Source organism: Larimichthys crocea, chromosome XXIV (genome assembly GCF_000972845.2).
Source record: "Larimichthys crocea isolate SSNF chromosome XXIV, L_crocea_2.0, whole genome shotgun sequence".
Classification (NCBI taxonomy): domain Eukaryota; kingdom Metazoa; phylum Chordata; class Actinopteri; family Sciaenidae; genus Larimichthys; species Larimichthys crocea.
In genome coordinates, this window is record NC_040034.1 from 16,351,799 (window position 1) to 16,369,570 (window position 17,772).

The 17,772-nt window shown below is 40.2% G+C and overlaps 1 protein-coding gene across 1 annotated transcript; it reads right to left on the bottom strand.

Annotated features, from left to right (window-relative positions):
* Positions 1-2,375: 2,375 nt before the first annotated feature.
* c9orf72 (C9orf72-SMCR8 complex subunit) lies at positions 2,376-15,927 on the bottom strand. Its single transcript, XM_010744151.3, has 10 exons — positions 15,713-15,927; positions 13,232-13,720; positions 11,937-12,032; positions 11,384-11,448; positions 10,788-10,860; positions 9,874-9,990; positions 8,822-9,057; positions 8,607-8,664; positions 7,040-7,149; positions 2,376-2,959 (listed from the first exon to the last, which is right to left on the bottom strand). Exons 2-10 carry the CDS (start codon positions 13,676-13,678, stop codon positions 2,773-2,775), a joined length of 1,389 nt encoding a protein of 462 aa, XP_010742453.2. The 5' UTR covers positions 13,679-13,720; positions 15,713-15,927; the 3' UTR covers positions 2,376-2,772.
* Between the last annotated feature and the right edge of the window lie 1,845 nt (positions 15,928-17,772).

A 17,772-nucleotide genomic window follows, 5' to 3' on the forward strand; every position in this document is an offset into this window, starting at 1 on the left:
TTTCTATTTCCATCAGCAGTGCTTTAAATGTAAAATGTAGGCGGTGAGTCTGAGGGCACACATAAATCCATAAATTAAGTTATAAAGGGCCAGCATTCCTAATGCTAAGCTAAACAACAATATAACTTTGCTCATTACTTTGGTCGTATTTCACCCAGCTTTATTGTGCCTGATGCATTCGCGGAAAGGCTCATAGTCCCTGAATAAAGAGCTTTTTAAACTCATGGAGTCTGAGCTTAGCCTGAAGGTGATTGAATCTTTGTTATCAGGGCTCCTTCAGCTCTAGAGCTGTTTGAGGAGCTAAGGCTGGCCAACTTTTACATCATTAGTTTTGCACGACTCTAATCTTACTTTATTCTTTGACATTTTGCCATGATAGAGAGGCGGCTCAAAGGATATCACTCTGTTGTCTGCTGTTCCATTCTAAAATATCTTCAACTATTGGATTGATTGCTATGGCATTCTGTGCAGACGTTCATGGTGCCCAGAAGATGAACCCTAATGATAGCAATCCCGACTTCTCCTCTTGTGGCATCATGAGGTCAACATTTGTGGTTTTGATGAAATGTCTCGACAGCTATTCAATGTCACCCAGATGAACTGTCTCACTTCTCTTCTAGCGCCACCATCAGGTCAAAATATTTTTATATGCTGATGTGCAAAACAGGACATTTCCATTAGCCTCAGCTTTACTTTCTGTTCAGTGCAAAATAGCAGATTTTAGTATGCTACCACAATAAACTAAAGCACATAAATATTGTGTAACAGTGTAATAGATGGTATATATATAATATATATATTAGGGGTGTGACGAGATCTCGTGTGACGAGACCTTGCGAGATGAAAATTTGCGAGATTTCTCGTCGGATTGGAAATCGGTCTCGCGAGATTTGTTGCCAACAGCAGCTGGAAAACACATGCATAACTATTTGTGACGCCCCCGCCACTTTTAAATAGAAATAAAAAACAGGCTGAGAGGGAGGTTGAAAACTACAGGAGAGAGGCATCTATCCCTCTCAGTGGCTGCCCTTTGAAGTGGTGGCAAGACCACTGCTCCCGATATCCTTTGCTGTCTCAACTTGCCAAAGCGTGCCTTGCTGTCCCTGCTACCTCTGTTCCCAGCGAGCGCATCTTTTCCACACTGGAGACATAGTCAATGCGCAAAGATCCCAACTGCAGAGAATGTGGACATGCATATTTGAACATGGATGTGTAGTTGTCAGTGACATACATGATACATCTTGTATTCACAGAGAAGAACTTCTTGTTTTGCACAATTGTTTGCACTTGAAAAAAGGAGAAATATTTATTGATTTTATTTAACTTTTATAAAATTTTATTTTATTTCCAATTTGTAGAGGAAGAAGTGACATACTTGTCAGTGACATGCTTGGTTATCTGTTTGCACTATTTGCAGTCTGTACTGACAGAGAAGAACCTTTTGTTTTGCACATATGTTTGCATTGGAAAAAAAGGAGATATATATATATATATATAATATATATATATATATATATATTTTTTTTTTTTTTTTTTTTTTTTTTTTACTATTTCAACTTTTATAACATTTTATTTTAGTTTCAATCTGTAGAGGAAGAAGTTAATTAAGAAGTTCATTAAAATGAAGTTCATTGAATGACAAGGCTTACATAGTTATCAAAACCATGTGCAACAAAGTTAAATAAAAGTCTGTTGTCCAGGCATTCATATTTGTAATTTAGTTTTCTTAAAATCTCGTCTCGTCTCGATCTCGTGAACCCAATCTCGTGTCTCGTCTCGTCTCGTGAACTGAGTGTCTCATCACACCCCTAATATATATATATATATACTTATCTGCATGAGTAGACAAAAGTTCATTGTTAAAAAGAGAACAGATCATTTGACGCTTTTCTGATAACTGTAAAACGATATGTAAATATCATTGTAGGGAAAATGGAGAATGGCACATGATTATCAATTCAGTATCAAAACAATTTGTTTTGGAAGCAAAACTCAACGCACATAAAGTAGATTGCTTGACTTTAAGGTCACAGCAAATGTTTACAGTAAAGATGGATAATCCTAACGGCAAATAGCTGGGTTGTTGTTCTAGGAAACAAAATAAAATAAATAAAAATCGGCGCAAATGTATTTAATGATGACATTTGCTGTTAGCTACACACATAGATCTGCTCTGTCAGGACGGATTATGATGAGATTCCATTGACAGTGCTTTTGTCTTTTTCCCCAAACGAAACCACAAAGTTCACCATCACCAACAGTCTGCATCACTCACATTTAAACCACACAGGTTTGGCAATTTATTTTTTTAAAGTGAAATGTCAAAATGTGAGCTAGTTGTATAACACAGTCAATGAAGAAACTAATAACTCATGTTTTAATAAATATAAGTTTTAATTAAATTGCGAATACTGGTGGATGCCAGTTTTAATACCATAAATTAGTACAGACCCTCTATTAACAGAAGGCAAAGAATACATGAAAAATTCATCCTGCTGATAATAATTTAAATCCTAAAAACATTCAACTCACAATGTACTTACAGTTGATCAAGGCAATGTCAACACTTAAATTCTAATGGCTCATAACAGCAGTAACAATCAGTGGATCAAGACAAAAGGAAGGCTTTTCATTTCAGCAAAGCAGAAACAAATAATCTGGCAATCAATCAATAGCAGTCTTGTCTCAAAGAGTACACATGTGCATGCATTCATGTAGCAATAAAATAATACAACAAAATGCCTGTTTCCAAAGTGCAGGTGAAGAGGGAAGTCAAAAGCTCATGAGTACATCTCGTTCATGCATGCTCGTGTAAAATGGCTTCCCAAACACAAATGAGTGCAGTCCTGCCCTCAGCTTCTCAGCGAAGGCCATTACTATGTTGAGGTCTCCTTCTACTGTCAGGTCCAGGTCCGTCTTCAAATTGCGGAGGGATCGAAACGGCTTCTTCCCTTTTTGCCTGTGAAGGGAGGAGGAGAGACATTGCAGCGTAACTGTTAACAACCTACAATAGTCAGGGGTCTGAGGATTTGCATTAGCATCTAGTTGAGTTGCAGCTGTGCGCAGGAATGCCATGCCACGATGAATTATGTATGCTGCTACTGGATGGCAACTGAGCATAAACAATCTTGTCAAGGCACCTGTAAAATAGTATGCCCTTAGACCTCAGGCTGTTAGCAAAGCCATAAACAAGACTGCTTTTATGCCTTTGCACGAGCACCTAAATAATGGTTTCGCTTGTGTAGTTAGTGTTGTCTCTGGAGTGAGATATATTCAGGCATTTACTATGTATGGGAACAACTCACTGAGATCTCAAGTATTTTAGACATTGGAGATAAAATTATGTTTTGTAAAATCATCCTGTCATATTTAGTCAAAAATGTATTAAATGTAGATTAATTAATAGTAATAATATTGCAATTTGTAGAATTAAAAGAAATGGCGTACTCCTTTTTGTGACCTCCAATGACAATGATGCCCTTTGTTATCGTACTCCTTTTTGTGACCTCCAATGACAATGATGCCCTTTGTTATCTCTGATGTGCTGGTTCTAAGGCAAAAAGCACCTTCTTGTACTGTTTATCTATTTTTTCTCTTTTTGTTTCACTCTTGCCCGTTACATCTGGAAATGATGCTGATGAGACCTGTGAGAGTGAATCAAAACAAAGTTGCAGGCCGTAAAACCAAAACAACCAACTGAAAGTCGCTAAAATGTTGCGGGGAATTGCGGAGTTTTCATTACACATAATAATCAATTTAATGGTGTAGCGTTAAAGGTTTTTATATGAGGACAAAAAACGAACAAGCAGTTTCGAAAAACCAAGACAAAAAAATCTGGTGGAGCTGCTTTTCTTCTAGCAGAATAATATTTGGTGTGCTTTGTGTGCACGAAGGCTTATTTGCATTTACTGATGCAACAGTGTAAGAACTTTCAGCAAGCCCAGTGCTATATGTGATGCTGTGTCATCTGGTTTGTACTGTGCAGTTCACTTTGAGTGTAAATCATTTCAAAATAAGTCACTGCTTACCAAGACACTGATATTGATTTATATTGAATTATTTTAGGAATATAATGTTTATCTGCAGTTAAAAGTCAAATAAGAGGTTTTAAATATTCCGGGGCTCTTTAAAAGGCTTCTGCGAGAAGCATTTGCCTAAGTCTTTAAATCTCTTTTGTGGAGGAGACAAAAGCCAGATCATGCAGAAGAACAGGGAGTGACTTCTGTCCTGCACGGAGTGGGAAGGTCAGTCTACTGTTGCTGAGCACAGAAGGAGATGAGTCAAGTCCAGATGGAGCGATGACCAGAGCACCACAGGGAGGGTGGCATGAAAAATAAATAAATAAATACATTTTTTTTAAAAACCTGAAGACACAGTGTTTGGGCTGAAGAAAGTGCCTTTGGATCCGAGCCAGAAGGTGGTTACTGTAACCCTGATAGGGCTGGAGCGTGACTAGAGGTACAATTATTTCTAGTTCTTTTACAAGGAAGTGAACGAGGTCCCTGAAGAGGAGAATAATCAGCGCTACTAGTGTCTAACTTGTTTTATCTTTTATATTCTGTTCCGGAAAGTGTCTAAATGAGCGATGCATTAATGCAAAGTCTGATGTGAGGCCATCACAAGCCACTGGGTCACCTTGCAACCTGGCATACAGTCTCATTTCTATGCCTGAGGGGGGTCAGAAAAATTAGAACATCTTGTCAGTGATCAAATGGTGATCATAAAAATATCATGTAGTGTTTTGATGATAACGAGGGGAAAACGTCATCGCCGGCGCCACTCCAAATACAGAAGAAGTTCAGCAGTGGTGACTGGGAAGGCCACGGCACGTGCTTTGTACCATTTTCTTGCTCAGCGTGTTGTTCGCCAAACCCTTGTGCTGTGTCGATGGGGATGCTGTCATTCTGGGATGATGCTGAGGATTCATCACCCCATGTAGCTTGACAAACCAGCTGCCTCTCCCCACATTCATCCCAACCACCAATCACCATCATAAACCAGTCCTGTAAGCTTGGCTCACCGTTTTCAGCCAATAATTCTAGCACCAGTACAAATCTGTTCTTTCATAACTTAAGTAGGACCAAAGCTGCTACACTTTCTCAGTCCTTCCTTCCACGCTGCATGAATAACTTATTCATATTCACGTTAAGTCCAATATTCTACCTCTAAACTACAAAAGGACTCACTTTCAGCTTGCTCAATAGCTTTTTTTCTTTACACCTCTATTTCTTTCACCAGGCAGAAAAGTGCTAAGATCACCCCTGGTTGTTTGTGAAGTTTAACAGTCGAACAAAGAGTGTTACAAGGTTTTTTTATGCATGTGAGAGCATGACTGCTATTTAAGTGTTACAGAGATAGAGGCAGATCATGAAAATACCTGCTGTTATTAGGTTACCATGAAAATATGTTATCTCTATGCAGTGTTGGCTTGAAACATGGCTCACACATGCGTAAAAAAACATTAAATGTGTTTTATTCTGGCAAGTTTTATGCATCTATGCTACTACTGCAACATTAGAAATGAACAAGGTGCCACTTACGTTTCAAGTGTATTAAAGAGTTTGTCAAGTATCCCACTTCTATTAGAGCATGTTACCGATAGACTGTCTGAATAAAAATAGAGGTAGTCTTCATGACGTTGCGCATACATTCTTGTTGTGAATGGTGTGGCTCAGGCCATCGCCATCTTGCCAGTCCCAATTCTGCCCAGCCAACTTAAAAAATGGGCAAGGGGGTGCCTCAGTAGCTGGTCCCTGGTAGAGCGAGCACAACAGGTCATGCCAAGGCTAAGTCCTCAGCACAGCGACACGGATTCACTTCCAACATGCGGCCATTTGCTGCATGTCATCTCCTTTCTCTCACCCTACTTTCCTGTCTGCCTTCAGCTGGACAATCAAATAAAAGGTGAAAAGACCTGAGGCGGGCTGAATGAAGCCTCACCTATGATGGCCCCCACCTACATGACTCAAATTTTATTTAATAAAAAAAAATAAAAAATAAAAAAAATTCACACCCTGTACAGTTGTCATCAACGGGAAAATTAAATGAACACCATCTATTTGTGTTTATTCTGATTATTTTTGTTATGGAGTTGGGCATTATACTATGGAGGCTTATGGAGATTGAATAGTTTTGTAGCCAGCCTCAAGTGGCCGTTCAAGGAACTGCATCATCAGTGAAAAAATGTAATCCTGCAGAATGCCTTTCTAATTATTGCCATTTACCCACGTAAAGCAGAGGATACTGTACCATTTGCTATCCTCAACCAACAGTATGCAGATGTCATAAAAACACTCATTTTGTATATCAATGAGGCCATCTGCAGTCGTGTTGGTGATGATCATATGAGTTTTCTCGGTAGCAGAGCGGTGCCTGTGTTCTTTGTGCTACTTCTTCTGCCAAAAAAGTAGCCTCCATGGTCCCCCAACCATATATTTCACTTTGAGTGTTTCTTGACACACTGCTATTCATCTTGATTTAAGTGTCTGCTACCTGCGTGTCCAAAACATTGTTCCGCTTTTGAACCCTGAGGGTGTGCGCTCATCGTGCACATGCGCGTGTCCCCCCACCCCCCCCTGCAGCCATACTGTCCAGCTACCTACTGGTGTTTCAGAGTCATCATCCAGGAATAAAAGATGTTTCTCAGCTGGTGTTAATGTTGTTAGCTCCCCATCGTTCTGTGTTTGCCATACGATTGCCCCTGTACAACAAAATCTTGGGGATGACATTACCAGACACAAAAGAACACTGACAGGACTATTTTCACTTCTATTTAGGAACGTGTGTTTCATCAGGCTGTAGACTACAAGGCTTTAGGGTGTTTCTGGCTGTGTGCCCTGTGGGGGGGCCCAGGGACGCTGTCGCTATCAGAGCAAGGTCAGTGACAGCAACTGTGTCTGAAGCGACTGAATTATCGGCTCTGGTATTTAGATTTTTTTTTTTTTTTTTTTTGAAGTTGTTCTGTGGTGCGTGGTGTGTGAGTGTAGTCTGTTGCCATGGAATAATCCTTTTTGTTATTTGGATTAGAGACAGCTCTTACGTTTCGTCCTCGATGTACTTGAGCAGCGCGAGGGCCTTCCTGTGGAGTAACAGCAGGAACTGGGCCAGATATGTGCTCCGCAGGGACAGGCCTGGCTTCAGCATGAACACCTGGGTACGACACAGGATGTCAATTAGTAGTCAGGGCTAAGGCTCTGCTGGAAAGAAAAAAAAAAATAAGAGGTTGGAATAACACACTCCAACCTCCTTTGTGCTAACCTTGAGAAAGAAACATATTGCTGTTGTCACGAGAAAAACCTGTAACCGCAAGTCTGGGAGCACTTTCATGGGAACGGAGGATGGGCTGTGCCCCATGGGAATAATATTCTATTTGTTTTGTATGTACGGGCTCTAGAGGCTGCATCAGTGAGGTGGGAGCACCATCGTTCAAGACACTGCATCTGATGGCTTTTCACCTCAAACAAAATATAAAACAGCATCTGTCACTTTAAACTTCACTGTATAGAAAAAAAACAAGGCTGGTCATGGACAGCTACAGAGAGGCAAAAACACCAGAAAAGACATGATCTCACCGATTCTTGGTTCTTAGCCTCTTAATGATAATCAGCTGATTGAATGACTACTTTAAGAACTTCATATCACTGCAACAACATTGTGTAATAGGAACACACACAAAATAAAGAAACAAATGAATACAACAGGCAAGAAAAACACTTACATTTCTAATTCCTGCCTTTGTAAATGTAGTTTAGGATCACTTTGACTAACTTTTTTTAAAGGTTACCTTTCAGAGGAGACCGGGTTTAAATGGCCTGGTAAAGATCAAAACGGAGGAGTTTTATTTTGGTTATGTCACATGAAGGGTTGTGCAGTAATTTGGTGTGGAAGAACATTTTTACCCAAATTTTGTTGAAAGTGAACCGATCTCTCATTTTGTTTTGTTTTTTCTTTTACAGACACTGTTGTTGTTACTGTTTCATATAGAAGCCATTTAGAGAGCACAGCGGGTATCAAAGGACAATTACAGAGTCAATAATTTTCAGAATGTAATGTAACATATTCCTGTTGTGAGCTAAAGAGGGACTCGGGCCTCTAAAACTCCCTCTTTGATTTAAGTAGGAAATGACTGCATTTATATAGCGCTTTTATCCAAAGCAGGTTGCCTCTCATTCACACTCAGACAACAGCAGGGAGATCAGTGTTACACCCAAGAACACCAAAGTATTTTACACACAGGGTATCATTCGAGACTCTATAAGTGTTGCTATGTTCTTGTTTTTGTTTGTTTTGGCTGATGAAGTATATGTTAATGGATGGTCCTTAATGTAAGCAGATTGTTAGTGTATATGGTTCTTCTACATGTATGGTTATTGGAGTTATTCTTACATTTTTAAATTTAGATGTTTCTTCTAATGACAACAATGACAATAATAATAAGTTAATAGTTGTTGTTTTTTTTATTGTGCTCCTGTTTGGATACTATTTTTGTCAACTTTGTGCAGGGTTTATTTTTTCCACTCTTGACTCCGTTAGGTAAGTTTTTTGGTTTGTTTTTCATCAGACACAAAAAAAGAATAATATGACAAGAAGTGTTGCTATATTCTTACCTCATCTATAAATGACTTCACCAAAGTGTCTTTATGCATGACGTCTTGAAATATATTCCTGGGAAATAAAAGTGGTTATGAGACTGGCATTTAAAAAAAGAAAAATCTTTTTAAAGACATAGTGCAAATAAGAAAAAGTGTATTAAAAATGCAGAAATGCAGCTTTCATGTGACACAGAAATAGAACAGATACTGTGCGTGCGTGCGTGGCTTACAGGTCAGGAGTGAATGTTTCATCTGTGTGGATGACTCTGTCAGGGGGAATGTCCTCCTCACTGTCCGTCTTCCAGAGCGCACTTAGCTCAGACCGCATGTAGCGCCGCTGGTTGTACGTGTGCTCGTGGCACGGCGGCATCTGCTTGACTGTGTTGATGTCGACGTCAATGTGCGTGGTCGGGTAAGGCGAGTAGAGCACCTGGCGGAAGGGCAGGACGAAGCTGCCTGTGGAGTCCTGGGAATGGAAGAAAAAGAGCCCATATTGACAACCTGTCAACCCTCAGGTAATCGCTCAACCTGGTCTTATTATTGTTTTATGTAATGTGTAAAAGCAGGTTTATATCATAGTGCCCAGTGATGTAGAAAATCTGCTCCCTCCACCTTGTCCTGGCTCAATTTAAAGAGCAGGCAGCAAGTGTAGAGAGCTAAAAATAATTATTATTTACTAGAACTAAAATACAATACATACGCAGAAAACAAACATCAGAATATCCCTATTAAAACATCCTACACCTATGTTTTCATGTTTCCTCCTTGGCTAGTTTCTCCTGTCACTGTATTTTATGTGGAAATCTATAAGAAGATCCTGCAGGAGCCGATGTGTACCATATTGACACTTTATAATTAAACTAACAAGCACTAACAAGTTTTATGCTGCTTCTTTCGCTGTTCTCATTTTGTTCTTGTTGACATAAACTGCCTATGAAGCCTCTTGCCTTGCAAAACAGCAAGCAGAAGTAAAACTTGCTGCTGTCGTTCATGAAACTCTCAGTTCTACATTTGACCCCAAACGATGAGTAGAAAACACAGAGAAACAAAAGGAAACATTTGTAACACATAAAGATTAGTTAGTGGCCAACTTTAAATGTGTTAAAACCTGAATGTTATGCGGTGTGGTAAAATAAAACATATTTTGCTGCAATAATTTCAGGTCAGAGAAAGAAAATCAGGTCAGAACAACATAAAAACAAGCAGGCACGCAGAAGAACAATAACCAGTCTCTCATTTCAAATCACGTTATACTGTATAATGAGATGGAAGTGGTGGCTACCTTAAGCAGACCCTGAACAAACAGGCCCGTGTCGTATTTGAAGGAAGAGTCGGCTTTGCAGAGGCGAGAGCACTTCCTCTCGGCCGGGGTGAGAAAGAGGCAGAGAGTCCGCACGATCTGCCGGGAAACAAGAATCAGATTTCAACACCTGACAGTAAACTTGAGAAGCCCTCAGAAAAATATCTGCTCGTAATTATTTACACTGTGCATTCATTTGAAAAACAGTTTGGGGCACACTTTGGAACAAAAGAAGAATTTCAGATAATTGCGACTATTCTAAAGCGGTGTGCAAATTTTTGCAACTCTGCTGTATTAGATTTCCCTTTGTGAAATGTGCACAGAAAATAAATTGCCTTTTGTTTTCACCTTGGCTTTCCAAAGGTGGATTCCTGCACACCACCCGAACAAAATGTATTTAAGAAGCTGCACTTCAGCACAAAGTTTACTAAAGAAGCCACATTTTGGTTATTCACCCTAATAACCAATACAGTTGTGAGATACAAATACTCAGGTGAGGCCTGAAGCCAACAAAACTCCAAATTAAGACCTCTTTGATATTCACTGAGCAAGATATTTTCTGCTGTAGATCTCTTACACAAATGTATGGTGTGCAATATAAGCGTTCTTTCTCTGTAAGCGCATCCATTCTTTCTTCTTTTAATGCCCATTTTGAGTAGCTTATATATTTTCTCATATAACTTCTATCGTTTTGGAAGCAGTTGCAGCTATAAAAGACATTCAAAATACTGACACAAGCAGTAACAGCGACTGAACAAAAAAAGACAAAAAGAAAAAAAAGCGCTCGTGTGCCTCATTAAACTCAAATCAACAGTGAACACACTTCAAAAACAGTCTAAATTATGTAGATGCATTACAAAATTGTGTGTGTGCAGCTGCTAATCCGGTAAATTTACCTTATTTACTTTCTCTGGGTTGCTTCCAACCACTATTGAGCAGCCGCAAGTCTGTAGATGAGAGCTGATGGCCCTGAACCACAAAGACAAAGCCATGCAAATTAGAGCCAATTAGCTTAATTAGCATTGCTCTAATTATTAATGACAGCTTTTAGGAATAATGATTGAGACAAAGGAGCTGAGTCCGAAAAAAAAATAAAATTAGGCAATAGAGGAGGAATTAAGATGGTAACAGGCAGGTAAAACTTAAAAACTTGATTTTACATTACCTTGAATATTCAACTTGTCTCTCCTTATTAAAAATCTCCATCAACTATAAATATCCTTTAGATTCAAGTCAATTAATTCCAGTTTACAGATGCTCTGTCATCTCCACAGGACACCAAACTAATCCCGTTCTACCCTGAGCAATCGGGAGCTTCATTGCCGAATTGGACTTTCTGGACTCTCAACACTTACAGCGATTTAGCTTTCGTCCTTTCTCTGGAGGAAACTTCGACTAAGTGGAGAGCCATTACTCATCATTGGAAGGTTGATGGGTGTTAAATGGGCATTGTTCATCATCTGTTTCCATTACCCTGTACCGGAGTGCTTACTTGTGGAGGAAATCCTCGTGGCAGCTGTCCCCGATGTCATCATCATTTAGCACGGTGTCTTTTATCTACTCAGCGGGAGCAAAACAAATGAGTCATTTTTAAAATTGGTCTCAACAAAGATAAAAGTGCTGACAGGCACATTTGCAAACACTGTGATGAAAATAGGATGCGTGGAACAGTGCAGGAAAGATTCAAGGGAGCTTCTTATATACTGTGTTTTTTTATTGCATTTGCATATTAGAAGGGAACAACTGTGTTGCATCACATCGGGTGGTAGTCTATGCAGAAAGAATTCAGTCCCCTTGGAAATGGCATGAAATAATGAAACAAGTAAAATCTAACAAAGTTGGAAATAAAGTTTTTTTTTTCTACATGTTTGTATTCATTAAAAGATATCCGCTTCTTTTCAGTCAGTCACTGAAACCATGTCGTCTACAGGATAAGCTCAAACATCTTTTTGTTGTTCACTGTACGGCTTTGAAGCACGACAGGATGAGGTGATGTGTGTGTGTGTGTGTGTGTGTGTGTGTGTGTGTGTGTGTTTGCTGCTCACATCGATATCTTCCGGCACACTATGTGTCTTCATAGAGGCCAACAGCTCCATGATAGGTACAATCTCCAAGCTCAGCACTGAGATAATGTTGTAGCCCTGAAGTTGGAGGAAAGCGGGAGCGGTTAATTCAAGCGCAGTGCAAACACTAAAAGCCAGTCGACTTAGGGGACCGGCGACATTCACTTTTGGGCCGGCGGCTAGGATTTGTGGCTTTCAAATGGCAGGTCATGCATTTTAATGTGTTTCACTCTGTTCACAATAAAAGGGTGTTACAAGCTGTGAAAACTGGAAGTCTAATCCTCAAACTGAAAAAATATAAAAAGGAAACAGCTGATATTATCGGTACTACTGAATTTTGCACAAAGATATAGACCCATTCACTAGACTGTGAAATCAGCTGGGTCTAGTTGTATATTTATATATAGTATATATAGTTTGACCTTTTTCTTTATGTTATGTATAAGTTAGTCGATGTCAGTCTTGGAAAGTCTTTCTATAAGATGTGTCTAAATAAAATACCATCAGGAAACATCTGTTCAAAGAATGTAAACAAAATTACTCTTCTGACAAGATGTCCAATGTCAACCAGTCTTTTGGTATTTGATAGTTTTCAATGCTTACTGGTGCAAATACATTTTGGTCAGTGCCAAAAATCTACTAAAGATCAATATCCAGCCCTAAGGCAAGTAAGCAGTATTTGTCTGCTGTAAGACTCCAGGCAAAGGAACACAAGATGACTAACAGAGCACTAAAAAGGGTCAAGCTGCAGGTGTATCAGGCAAAATATATAACCTACTAAAATATTTATTATGTCAAGGGGAAACAGCCTGACATGAGAAACAGTGTTTGAAAGGTAAAACTGACAAACAGGGATTTGATGAACGTACGCAAAAACATGGGAGATTGATGAATACGAGTTCAACCTAAGAGGCCTGCTTTTACAGCAGTGTCTGCCATGGTGATGCATCTTGAAGCTGTTGTGTGTCGCCTTAATTTGTCTGCCCCCATTATTACCTGCTCACCAGCTTCCTCTGTCGGAGCTCTCAGGCCTAATTAGCCAACTTACTCCTTTGTGTTGGGAGACTGCAACTTTATTATTCTGCCAATGTTGTTGCAATCCCAAATGGGTAAACCAGAGGTGATGGATTGCTTAATATGCCTTTAAAATCAGGAACTAAGGCTAGATCAGGTTTTAAAGTGCATTATATGAGTATAAAGGGGAAACATCAACAACACTTGTGTGAATACTGAGCACATGTCCAAGAGTGAGAAGATCAGCAAGAATAGCTGGTTACCTTCTGCATCCAAATGCGGCCTTTGCGGATGACATGCTTCAGCCTCTCCACACAGATGGTGTGTAGAGGCAGGTAGAAGGCCAGCTCTGTCTGAGGGAGGATGATGGACAAAGCGCACGTGTTCTTGTCCCCCTTCAGCTCGCCATCGAAGATCAGAGACACAATGATGACGCCCTTTTCCGCCAGAACAAAGAACTTCACATCCACGGCACCACACTCGGCACTACGCAGAATCTCCCCATTCAGTGTATGATTGGCCAAAAATGTGACCTCTCCATCGCTGAGGAACATCACCTGGTCACCTTTTGGTGCCCAGATGTGGCGCACCCGTGGACCCAGGATGTTGTCCCAGTAGGCAAAGGTGGCAGCCAGCAGCGGGCATTCTCCCTCTACTGCTACCTCGGACTTTGCCACAGCAGGGGACTGGGGTGGACACCCAGAAGACATTAGAGAGGCCTGGAAATGGCACCAGCTTGAATAATAATAAACCTAAATCATAAACACAGAAAACAACAGTTGAATTTGTAGTGCATTGTAAAAATAGTTTTATAATCTACTTCAGTTCCAAAGGTCTCTAAAACAAGCCATCTGAATTGCCTTTTGTAACTGCATAATGAGCAGAAAGACCAGAGAACAAGAAATCTAATAAGTCTAAGTGGAAGTGAAACAAGTGACGGGATGTTGTTTAGATCAGCTGACACTTCCACCCAAAAGCAGCTTCTCTTTCTCACAAAGTCAAGTTTGACAAACAACCAAAAAAAATATACTGTTTTCACCAAACACCTTTAAAAACAAGCAGCAAATGAATGAATGCTTAAAGGAGCAGTGTGTAGAATTTAATGGGATCTAGCGACGTAGCTGCAAACTGTTACCCCCTTTACAAGTGAAGAAAGACAAACTACAGTGAACCCTGAAATGTGAGAAATGTTTGGTTTGGGGGTTGTTAGGTTTGTCCCTTTTGGGTTTATGTAGAAACTAGAAACTAACGAGTTGTCACAATACCAAAATTAAACCACGATACTATACCAGTATCATGGTTCCGGGTATTATCGCGATACTGCAGCCTTTTTTTATTATTATTATTTTTATGAACGGCAATGTATTTGTACAAGTTATACATACTTATTAATTACTTATAATGTTGTTTGGTGCATGATAAACAGAAAACTGGTGAAGTAAGAATTAGACTGAAACAAGTTTGAAACAACGAGTTTGGTTTTTTGAGCAAAATTAGTGTTGCCACTGACGACGACGCTGCGGTGTTTGTGAGTGTAAGCCGTGCGCACATCTGGGCAAGACAGAACTTTAGCTTGTTGTTTGTTTTGAAGCGAATTTCTATCGAAGAGGAGCAGTCTTCATGGAGTTCGTTCTTGCCGGCAGAAACACACAAACAGCCAATCAGCTAACAGACGGGCGGACCCAGTGTGCAGAAACAGCCTATCATATCCCCGGACGTCACCAGTAACAGGCAAACAGCCAATCATTCAGCAGCTGTGTAGTTCGGTTGCAGTAGTTGCCATGTTGGTTTGTTTACGAGGGAGTAGCATGAAGTGAGAGGAGAGCAGAGGCGGCCGCTATGTAGCGGAAACTGGCACCGGTAGTATAGTAATCCACGGTAGTACCGTCGTGTAGAATGTAGTATAGTAGGAACCGTTATGATTTGGCACAGCGGGGTACCGTGTATATCGTGGGTATCGTGCAACTCTAGTAGAAACATAGCTGTCCAACATGGTGGACTCCATGTAAGAGGACCCACAGCTTCTGTAGAAGATATATTTATACTTTTTTAATCCCTTGATGGGGAAATTCTTTTTTTCACTCTATTTTTTATTTTTTACATGCATTTTAACCCGGACACACACACACACACACACACACATGCAGTACAAGGGCATAGACATGCAAATGTGGAGAGATGTGTAGACATAAAAGACTCATTCCCAAGTAACAAAAACTTCTTCAGGTGATTATACACCTATAAAAACATAAATATAAACATTAGTCTGTCATATTCTGTAAACAGAGCCCCTTAAATCTTACACACTGCACCTTTAATTGATAAATATACCTCTGTAAAAAGCACTATAGCTTCCTACGAGGCGTTATAAGACATGCAGCGTTGTGTATAGCGTGAAATCAGAAATCCAGCTGCTTCTACAATGATTATGTGTAAGCCGAATACACCTGTAACTTCTGCTCATTTAAGTTTTGTGTCTGCTTTGTTGCCAGGTAGCTGTGTACATCCACAACAAACCATGTCGCTTTATACTGACAGCTTTTACCACATGGTTTGGCGTCACAGAGCATGTTTGACGACTCTTTACGTCTTGTCAAATTAAGCAGCATTATAGAGGGGCGTTGGCACGCACGGCTTAATGTCAGTGACAGTATTTATTGTTTATTATCAGACTTTATTTTAAACCCAGCCTAGCTCGCCCAGCCAGCCTAACAAAGCGCAGGAACGACGTCGCCGTAACTTACTTGTCTTGTCTTATTTGGTGCTAAATCGCCACAGCGTTTTCTTACAGGAACACTTTTAATTGCTGCTGAGAAGTCATCATCATCGTCGTTGCCGCAGCGTGTAATATTTCACTCGTGATTTATCCAGCTGCAGATTTTGTTTTTCTTCCAAGACACTTCCTACATACGTCACCTTTACGTCACCTGACACAGCTGCGCAGCGTCCTCTAGCGAGCGATGCGCGCCACTGACTCAGTGATGTCATTTATTATTATTTATTTATTTTTAGTCCAGGCGGTCGCCTGCAGGAAATGAGTGGCTGTTTGCTTCTTAATTTCATCTGTGGGACCTAATAACTGCTTTTGTTCCTTTCGCCCCTCTCCCTTTTTTTTTTTTCAATCATACCACCTTAAATTGCATTCACAGCATCTCCCAAGAGTACCTAGCTGCAGGTCTCCACCAGGGGAACCATAGCTGTGTCAACAGGTGTTAACACGATTTATGTGTTGTTTTCCTTGAGGGTATATGTGATATTTTCAAACTAACACGAATTCGAAACACCCTTGGTCCTCCTTTACCTTGAGAATGAGCTCATCTAAAAGTCTTTCACCCACAAGAAGACCACATTGTGATGACAATGGAGCACTTTACCCGGTGACCCACTCCCATCACAGAAATTTATAGCTCCATGGATACCTTCACACCTATTCTTAGCACTGTATTCCCCCCTACACTCTGCATGCACAGAGCTTGCACCTAATTCACAGTATTATTCCTAGTAAGACACTAATAGGATGGTTAACACTTTTGGCTCTAAATGGCTCATCCACAATTCAGACACCGAACAGTCAACTCTAATTATGTAGCGAGGGAGTAGGTATGTAACCAAGGGAGTTGAAAATGCTGCTATACTAGAGTTGTGCCACCATCAAAGACATGTGTGGTGTCCACTCCATTTTAGGAAATATGTTTATACCCTTTTACCAAGTGACATCCTCCATGGCTGTGAAATGAAGCCAAGGTGGAAGTGCCAAAAACGGCAGTGCCACTTGAGGCTGAGTCAATCTCCATAAGCCCCCATGTTTAAATGTCCCCGTCCATGACAACTTCAGTAGGGGTGATTTTGTTTTTATATAACTCACCCTTTCAAATTTGATTAAGGCTTAAAGTTATGCATAATTAACAGTGTGGCTGCTTTGATTGACAGGTGGGTACAGTCACAGGTGGCTTGTTTGAGCACCCAGGTGGATTAGATTAGCCTGAAGGCTGCAGATGGCCAGAGACATCACACTTTGAGCTTCACAACGTCTCTTCAGAAACCTGTAGTTGACATCATCTGTGTTTTATATCTTCTATGGCTTTTACCCGGCAAACTCACAATTGTAAGAAGTCACTACTCCTGGCCTAGAAATACTCAAGCACATAGTCTAGCCAGCTGTTGAGAGTGGTTTATCATACAATATTCCCATATATCTCTCTGCAGGTGAAATAATATGTGCATTTCCACAAATTTCAAAGTATTCCTTTAATATGTTTTATCATTTAAATGATATTGGTGGAGTGTAAACACATGATTGTGTAGCAAATGGACTGAACTAATTGCGTCCACACAGGAGGTGACATTATTTGACACATTCATATTCTTTGCCCAACACTTCTTGTATCTTATCAAGTTCTTTCATTGCCAGTCTTCCTCTCTATGACTGAACCTTCATGAGTCACAGGAGAACAAGGCACTGAAAGTCTTTTTTCTTTTCTTTTCTTTTCTTTTTTCTGAAGAGCTCAGCCACAGCACATTAGGACAATGTGTCGACAGTCAGCCAGCAAGTCAGCTGAAGAAAGTGGGCTCCAGTTTTCAAGTTTTCAAGGTCATTGCCCATCAACAGCTATTCCACATTGTGTCTGGCCATCCTACTGATGTGATTGCACTCCATCAGCTGAAATGCAGCCTTAATTAACAGAGGTGAATTTCCCACATCTCTTTTCCAAAGGGGCAGAAATGATCACAAATGACCTATGGTATATTAGTATAACCATTTTTAACATGAATGCAAGTTATTTCTTGCGGTAATTTACACTTG